The sequence below is a fragment of the Lolium rigidum genome, chromosome 7 (assembly GCF_022539505.1).
Source record: "Lolium rigidum isolate FL_2022 chromosome 7, APGP_CSIRO_Lrig_0.1, whole genome shotgun sequence".
Lineage (NCBI taxonomy): Eukaryota > Viridiplantae > Streptophyta > Magnoliopsida > Poales > Poaceae > Lolium > Lolium rigidum.
The window spans coordinates 335,422,491-335,431,890 of record NC_061514.1 but is presented as its reverse complement, the minus strand read 5'-3'; the positions used below and the strand labels follow the sequence as shown (position 1 = coordinate 335,431,890).

Here is a 9,400-nt window from a genome sequence, read left to right as displayed (position 1 = left end):
AAACAATAAGGGAACAGCATCATCCTTGAATGTGATCTGGTTGGCCATGGTAGGAAGCCTGTTTTGGTCGAGAAACTTCATGTACTACCTCCGTTCAAAAATAGGTGACTCAACTTTGTGTAGGTACGGTTATATCTAGACGCGGTTTTAGTATATAGATATATATATATATATATATATATATTCGTATCCAGTTAAGTTATTTATTTTAACCAGAGGAAGTATAATGCTTTGCCAGAAGATGCCCGGCCACAATCACACGAACTTGCTTTTGTGATTAACCAAATTTACTTATAATTGAGTTTGTTTTCGACCAAATCTTGAACTCCTGGAAGTTAAAATGGAGATATCAGTTTTTTGGTCAAGTAAAATAATTCGCAAAAAAAGTACTCCATATAAGAAAGGACAGAATATAAATTTTGAGGCGCATACTCACAGCAAGAGGCCAACGGCCAAAACGAAAGCAGACCGTCGGAAAAGTCAGCGTGATATGGCAACCGAGAAGAAAGGGGCGAAAAACCTGAGGCGGGAGAAAAACGAACGGAAAGGGTAACAACAGGTAATAACGAAAGAAAATGCGCATCGGGTGGCGACGACGGCGACGTGTGGTGGCGGGCGGGCGGGCGGGCGGCTGGTCCCAAGCTCGAGCGAGCACACCGGTACCGATGCCGATGCTCCTCCCACTCCCCCCACCACCTACTATTCTCCCCTCCCCTTCCCCATCCGCCTCCCTCAGCTCACTCCCAGACTCCCTCCCTCCCTCCCCGGGCGCGCGATGTCGTCGTCGTCGGCGCCGCTGTCGCCGCGCGTGGCGGAGGAGGACGAGGAGGGGGGCGCAAGAACCGATGGCGGCGGCACGGTGTTCTGCTACGGCGAGGCGGGGTACTGGGACGCGCGGTACGTGGAGGAGGGCGGCGCGCCGTACGACTGGTACCAGCGCTACGCCGCGCTGCGCCCCTTCGTCCGCCGCTTCGTGCCGCCGGCCTCCCGCCTCCTCATGATCGGCTGCGGCTCCGCGCGTACGCACCCCCTTCCCTATCTCTTCCCTTCTCCTCCTCCCGACGGTTCCCTGATTGACCGGTAGAGGCCGCGCTCGCCTGTGCCCGTTGTATTCTGTCTCTTTTTTTATCCGGAAGTAGAAACCTCCTTTCATTCAAATATTGGCGTGATTGTGATCTGTGAACTGGGGTGATTGTCAAGGACTAGTGAGCGAGTGATCATCAGCTCGACTAGTTGCTTGCACAGCGCCTTGTCAACGTCTGTTCTGGTGGAAATTGCTGTCACTCTGTAGCTACGCAATATTTTGCGGAAATATCCTGGACTAGGTGGCGGTTTTGCTGCAGTTCTTTCGTTGTCATTCCACACTGTCGTGGCAATAACATAAGGCCAGTCGATCAGTCCACAATTTGACATATGTCAGTGCCCTCAATCTGATATTTATACTCTGTATGGCATACTGTGGTAGTATATTTTTGCTGTTAGGGAATGTGTGAATGGGCAGGGTCGTCATGCTGATGCCACACAACAAAGCAGTCACTGTGAACTGTCATGGCCTAACGCTATTGGGGCAGGAACAGCTTGTCCGGAAAGTTAAAATATTTAGAGGGACTATGGAAGCACACATCTGAAACCATCATATATAGCTTTGTATGATAATCCCAAGTTCCCAACCACAAACCATCCTTGATCTGGCAAATTCCGCAGCAACTCTTGGGCTCAGTATTGGTGCAGACGAGATGTACTGCGTGAGGTAGCATCTTCGCACGTTAGTAGCATGAAAGCAGATTTGATTTTCGCTAATTGTTCAAACATGGTGCCCTGTTTTCTTCTGTTAGTCATATTCTTGTCACACGTCTGTCAATGCCTATACATACACCCTGCAGCGAGGCAGCGCTTTTGCTGCGTTCAATACCGAGATCCCCCCGAGCCAGATTAGGGTGTTTTTGTTTCTTTCGTGGCATGGGTTTTGGGCATGTTTCTCACTTACAAAAACATGCCTCCTCCCTGTTGCTCTAAAAACAATGCATACACCCTTACGGGTTGGATTTTGCTCACTGGATGGGATGACCAGTAATGCTGGATAGAGTCTAGGGATTTAACCTGTGCTCTTAAATCTAATCTCCAAAATATTAATGATTACACACTCCCTGTGCTAATTTAACTTTCCTTCCCATGCTCTGCTGTTTGTAGTTATGTCAGAGGATATGGTCGCTGATGGCTACATGGAGATTATAAACATTGACATTTCCTCGGTTTTAATTGAGATGATGAGAAAGAAGTACTTCGATCTTCCACAGCTACAATGTATCCTTAAGTACATTTTCCTTTCTAGCGTGTACTGATTTCCTTTTTTTTCCGGGAAGAGCAATCTAGCGTCTATTGATTTTCTTATGATATGTAGACATGCAAATGGATGTTAGGGATATGAGTAAATTTTCTGATGAATCATTTGATTGTGCCATTGACAAAGGTATGAGTTTCTTCAGGCAACATTTGTGTTTTAATAAGTAATGAGTCTATCGCCACACATGCTTAATACCACTTGCTCTATTTTTGCATTTCTTCAAGGTACTTTGGACTCTTTGATGGTAAGTAGGTGACATTATGTCATTTTCTATGTTCCTTATATTGGTACATCTTCAACATCACGCTCTTGCTACTTCCACAGTGTGGTGTGGAGGCTCCTCTCAGCGCAGCTCAGATGGTCCTGGAAGTAGACAGGTTTTTAATATCTTCTTTTTTTGCGGGGAGGTTTTTAATATCTTCAACCCCATTAAAGTATCAATTACATTCTCATCTACACCAATATATCTCGTACATTTCAGCATTCCTGCCTTCTTATCAGTTGTACCTTTTCTGATTGTAGGCTTCTTAAACCAGGGGGGGTCTTTATGTTGGTACGCAGTTTGGATGAGTTTCTTAGTAGCACAGCTTTAATATGTTATTTTCTTCCACTGATTATAATGATCAAAATATTGTTTCGGAACTGATAGATAACTTACGGTGATCCATCAGCGCGAATTCCTCATTTGAACCAGCCAGTGTGCAGTTGGAAAATTGCACTGTACATTCTGCGTACGTACAAGTATTATGTCAATTCTGTCCTTTCTTTGCATGGCAGACATGTTCAAGTTTAGTCCGCTGTGTTGACACTTTCCCTGCTTAATGACAATAGTATTTGATCTGAAAAAAAAAGGCACCAGTATTTCTGTTTGAGTGTCCATGAGTAGGGTTGCCCCATATTTTGTATGAATTGGAGCTTTAACTTATGAATTAACTGTAATCCGTAATAGCATTACATACAAGATCAAAACAGAACTGTGGTTTGGTTAAATGAAAACGTTTCTTTGTCACGTCTATCCTGCCTGAGTGAGCTCAATTTCTGTATTTATATAGTTGTTTGTGTACTTTATGATCGGTATTTTAACGTATTGCAGCAAGACCTGGGTTCAAGGGAAATGCAAGAAGGTCTGTCTTCGATCCTGTTCCACTGACTGAGAGTGGTAGATTGCCTGATGGCTTTATTCCGGAGGATCCTGACTCTCATTATATTTATGTCTGCAAAAAGGTGCAAGGATTAACAGGGACAGATTCTCCAATTAAAACCACTTAGAGATGCATGATTCAGAATGAGGTGTAGATTGGTTCATCTCACAATATTTGTGCATTGTTGCGCGTGATGTTGCCACCATTATGGCCATCCAAAGATAGAAAGTGTGCTTTTGCACGTGTGTACATTTTTTCAGTGATTTTATAAGAATCAGCGAGTCACTATGTTATGTTACATTGGTTATTATCCCGTGCTGAAGGGAGCACAGGATTATTTGGTGCATTTGAGGAAGAAAATGTGTCAATTTTCATCCTGTATGCAATGCCAAAACAATTGCCGTTTTTCAATCATTGTATTTTGTTTGGGTGAACACTGCCAGTTTCCTGAAAGAAATATATTCACACAGCTTTTCGTATCTACTGCTTCTGCAAGAATTTCTGAGACTTTATTTATGTTTCAATTTGCAGTACGTTTATGCTTCGGAGCATATAGTCAAATTTACAAATTAATGAAATTATACAGTATCCCTGATTTGTTAGCAAGATATAGTTTGGTTCTCCTGATTGGTGATTATTGGCCCCAGAATTTCAGCATGCCATTTGGGCTATCATTCTTCAGACTTCGTAAAATTACACCATATAGTCTTCTATCTATGTGAAACCATTTTGCTGACTTGCAGTTCATGATTGGCGAAGCGCATCGATTTGATACTTTGATGGCTTTATCTATCTAACTTCACTTGATTTTTCTTATTCTATGTACTGAATCTAATTGATGTAGCAATTGAAATTGTTATAGCAATGGAAATTATGCAACTAGTGATGCTGCTGCTGCTGCAAAATTTCTAGAGTTTACAGTATCCCCTGCTTTGGAACCAACATATAAATTTCATTTTCCTGATTAGTCACTGTAACACATGGAGGCACCACTTCATACAGTTATCAGTAGTATTGCAGCATGCCATTTTGGCATAAATATTCAGACTTAATAAATTACTCGTACAGTTTCTTATCTATATGAAAGCATTTCCTGACCTGCAGTTACATGGTCTTCAGAGGGCATGGGTTGATGGGTTTCTGTGTCTAACTTTACTTGAATTTTCTTATTTCTTGTACCGAATGAAATGATACATCCCCTAAAACTGCTGGTGTACTACTTTTACTATTTCTTATGTTAATCCTGATCGCACGTTTTGCAGACAGGGAGCATTGTGCCTGTGAGGAAATTCTGGACAAGCACAAGCGCTCGCTGAGGCTGGTAGCTTGGGACCTCATGGCCTGCTCCTCTCACGGTTACCAAGCTGAGGTCGCCCTTGTACTGCACAACGTAGCCACCAACCTCTCCAGCACCCTGTTTTCACAAAATTGAACAAATCATTTTATTTCTCTAGTCCGAGCATAAAACTGGTAACTATAGTATCGGAGCTTCAGGATTTCAAATTCTGCCGAGTTTATTATCAGGGTAGAATTACGTGCATTCTCTTTTTATGAACTGATTATTGCCAAGGAAGAGATGAGTGTAAGTAAGCACCTTGGTGTTGCTGAACCATGGCCTCCATTTTGCTGACACTGGAAGCTGGAGCTGGTTGACAGAGAGTCTACTAGAAGTGACGGGCACTCTGCCATCGGTGTCTCCACTGCAAAGGTAAATGTCCATTGTGTTATAATTAATTTGCATTGCATGTACACCACAAATTTGTTCACTTCTCCTCTAAAAAAAGTCTTATCATGCATACCTGTAAACCCAGACTCTGATGTTGTTTTTCATTAGCTCCCGGATTATAGGCAGGACCGTTGTGGCGCTGTCAACCCAGTGTCTCAAGACTTCACTGAAAATAAGATAGCCGCAACATTTTACAAATTACTCCATGATTCGAAGGAAACAAACTTTATTTTTCAAGGTGATCTGGATTGACGGATCTGATTGCACATGGGCCTGCCAATCATCGCAGGCTCGCAGCATGGGCAACTAGCAATATGGACAAAAAATCCCTAATAATTCCACGCATGTAGTATAGTATTGTTATACGTTACGTATATGCACAAATTAAAGAACCCAAGAGCATATGGGTGGTTGGTGCAATCCGACATGCGCATTGGATCACGCCATGAAAAGGAAAATGCAGGATCAGATCTTGGCATGAATCTTTCCTCGAGAACACGCGTCTAAATTAGTCAGAGTGAACTGGTACCACGCATGCATGACCTATCTTCTCACTTGTTAAGTCTGGATGAAATTGCTGGAGGACAATGAGTTTGGACACCAACTCATTGAAAAAACTATGTCAATTTGCATCTAGATCACGTGAAGGGCAGCAGGTGATCGCTACAAGTTTGGGCAACCAGCCAGCCTTTTGAGCACATATATATACTAATGAATTACCACATTGCTTACTGCAAGTTAGCATCTACCTTGTTGTGATGCACCTACCATCCTTGCATGGTCGGTAGGGCATATATCCCTATAGTAGTTACTACTTGCCAAATTGGAGTATTATACTTTTTGTTGATGAGAAAAAATGAGGGTACTTTTCGTGCAAGGGTATTGATTAGTGTGGTGTGTGGTTTACTTCAACCAGGGTTATTAGTTGTTGTTGACGCATGATTGATGAAGCACCAAAAAGAATCCAATAATGCAGTGTCATGTCGATCCCTCCCTGATTGTGTTTCTTCTATCAATCGGTTTCAGCTCGATGGCGCCCTGCACTCTGCACTGTGCTCGGATCCATCATCAGCAACACTAATAGGAGTGGTGTCCTATACATCTAGCTTTGTTTTTGGATAACTGAAGATGAAATCGTTAGGCTTCTACACCCTATGATTCAGACGACTTCATGTCGTGGAGTAAAACTGAGCATGATGCAATTGGTGATATCGTCTCACTGAGAATTAAGTTAGTTCTATGTCACTAAAATCTAGAAACGTCCTTTTTTTCCCTCTTTCTAGAAAAAAAGGATCGAGTACGGATGTACCTGCAGGCTGACCAGGAATGGCCGAGGCGTGTGACGTTCGCGTGTAGCGCCTTTTGTACGTCCGGGCGGTTGAGGTAGGCGTCCACATAATAGTCCGTGCAAGGATCGAAGTTGTCGATCTGGCCACACGTAGAATCAAAGTTAACTCAATCAGTATCCCGGTGAATCAGCCTCACCCATTATTTGGGACTAGTGCACTACTGTAGAACTAGTTAGTGACGATCGATGGACAACGCACCGACGGGGTGATGGGCGGCGTGACGAGCTTCTCGGACTGGCAGTTGGGCGCGTAGATGTTGTAGATGTCGATGTCCCGGAGGTTCTCGTCGGCGGCGCTGGAGGAGTCTTCGCAGAGCTCGTTGGACGCCCCGCCGGGGGTGAAGTTGCAGTTCTTGTTGATGCCGTCGGCGGTCTCGTCGGAGATGAGCGCGTGCGTCCAGAAGAAGTCGTACATGCCCTTACTGTCCGTCCAGTCGTTGATCACCGCGTTCCCGATCTTTTCACAACAACCATCGTGTTAGTGGCCGGTGAGACTTCTGGATAAAATGGCCGAGGTTGACGTGTGTCGGATTAATTATTACCATGATGCCTCTGAGGTTGATGGCCGGCGAGGCGTGGCGCAGGATGGCGTGCGCGAGCTGCGGGACGTAGTGACCGGCGTAGCTCTCGCCGGCGAGGTAGAAGTCGCGGCCCTTGTACTCCGGGAACCGCTCCATCCAGTTCGCCAGGAACAGGTACGCGTCGTCCGCCGTCTTGTTGTCGCCGCTCCGGCTGTAGTCCGCCGTGGTGTTCGAGTACGAGTACCCCACCCCTGCCGGGCTCTCCAAGAACAGCACGTTCGCCGCTGCACACCGTTGTTCGGTCAGTTCACGGTGTTACTAATTTGCCAATGGATCGCACTGAAATGAGCGTCGTGCGTACCGTGGTTCCAGGAGTAGGGGTTGCGGTAGAGCGTCTTGCCGTCGCTCATGACGCGGAACGGGCCGAGCTCCTCCATGGCGCCGTACCCGAACGACGAGCACCCGGGCCCTCCATTGAGCCACAGGAGGAGGGGCTTCGACGACGAGCCGCCGACGGCCTCGGCGAGGTAGTAGAACAGGGCGCGCCCGGCCGCCGCGTCGACCGTCACGTACCCTGCGTACTGGGCGAAGTCCACGCCGCGCGGCTGTCCGGGGAGCGCCTCCACGCGGTCGGCCTCCTTGCGCCCGACCTCCGCCGCCACAGGCTTCCTGCTACCCGCCGCCTTCGCCGTCTCCTCCACGGCCGCCAGCGACTCCCACGACGACTGGCCCGAGGCTGGCGACCCGCGCAGCCGGTTCAGGTAGTCGCCCTGCCGCGTCCGGCGCACCTTCGCCGCAGCTGCCGTGCCGGAGCCCAGCGCGAGGCATTGCACCGCCACCAGAAGCAAGAACACCGCGACAGTGGTCTTCATGGCGAGTGCGCGCGCTGCTCGTGCCGGATCGACGGCACCTCACTGTTAGTATGTCGGCCTGTAGCTTTCAGACAGGCACGCTGCACGCTGGAGACAACGGGTGCTCGTTTCGACCTGGTATTTATAGGGCGGGAATCCGGAGTGCCGATTAAATTCGACATGGGACAAATTGACGGACATGTCAGAATCGGTGGAAAAGTTCCCATCCAATACAAGATAGATCATCCAATTGATCCGTCCATGCATCCACTAGGGCAGCACATGCTTTCATTTCATGGCAATAAAATTTCTTCCGTTATAACCGACGAACCATGTCCTGTTTCTTACTTGAAAGGGAAGGCAGCAACGAGGTTGCAACTTGCAAGCATTATCAAGATCTCTTGGATTTTGCTGATGACATAACTGTTGTGGTGGTGTCTCCATCAGAATCGAACGGTTCAGTTAAAGCATCTCCGCTAGAACCTTATAAATGACTCCCAAAATGTCTGTCTTTTTTCTACTACCTCTGTCCATCTTTTGATGTTAAAAGTTTGTCTAAATTCAAATGTATCTAGACACTCTTTAGTGCATAGATACGTCTAAATTTAGACGAACCATCGGACATCTATTAATGGACGAAGGGAGTATTACAACCTTGACCACGATAATAATACTCCAGTAGTATCACTGAATGCACATTTAGGAACATGTTTTCTTCTCAAAACCATATATTTCGATCTTCTTCATCTTCAATGTAGCTGAAGCCATTTTGATCTTGTGTTTATGGACAATTCTTTAACAAACGAAATATGTTAATAGCGCTAAGATACCAATTAGACTTAGCCTATGCAACAACACAATTTTCTAATGGTATTATGGATGCACACGTCGAAAAAAAAGGAGCTAAAAAATGTCCCTGATCTATTTCTTGTAGCTGCAGTACAAACACCACCAAGACAACACATGAAATCTAAATTCCTAGAAAGCGGCGTTTCCAAGAAGGAAACAGAGCATAAACATCGTCATCGCCCGATCATAGATCATAGGATTTCACCTTGGAGAAAGTCCACGCTCTCAAAACAATGTCTTTATAGAAATTGCAGAACCATAATTTCCGTGTGTTGTATTGCTTGGACCCTCGTGTGGTATATATAGAGGTACAAAGGGAAGGGGTAGATTTGGAGTACAAAATGATGAGTCCTAGTCTTACATATACACCCCCTACATATTATACTTCTAACAGTCTTCAATAAGGCCATTGGTAGAACCAACCAATTAAGATCGGACCTTAGACTTTCACCCTGAAAGGTAAGATATTAAACTTCACCTATGTTGTTGCTCCAACTTGCATACCGCTACTACGAGTCACGAATCACCAAAGAAAATTCGTCATCAATACAAAGACTCGAACCACCATTATTAGTCCTCCGATCTCGGCTTCCATGATATTCTCTACCTCTGACTTCAC

At 45.6% G+C, this 9,400-nt stretch overlaps 1 protein-coding gene and 1 pseudogene across 1 annotated transcript; one reads left to right on the top strand and one right to left on the bottom strand.

The window, feature by feature from the left end:
- The first annotated feature begins 838 nt into the window (after positions 1–838).
- On the top strand, positions 839–3,965 carry LOC124673477 (annotated as a pseudogene).
- A 514-nt stretch (positions 3,966–4,479) lies between these two features.
- Positions 4,480–8,037, bottom strand: LOC124669849 (serine carboxypeptidase II-3-like). Its single transcript, XM_047206392.1, has 7 exons — positions 7,443–8,037; positions 7,103–7,365; positions 6,760–7,017; positions 6,522–6,640; positions 5,286–5,378; positions 5,081–5,186; positions 4,480–4,900 (listed from the first exon to the last, which is right to left on the bottom strand). The coding sequence occupies exons 1-7, from the start codon at positions 7,951–7,953 to the stop codon at positions 4,724–4,726; spliced, it is 1,527 nt and encodes a 508-aa protein (XP_047062348.1). The 5' UTR covers positions 7,954–8,037; the 3' UTR covers positions 4,480–4,723.
- Between the last annotated feature and the right edge of the window lie 1,363 nt (positions 8,038–9,400).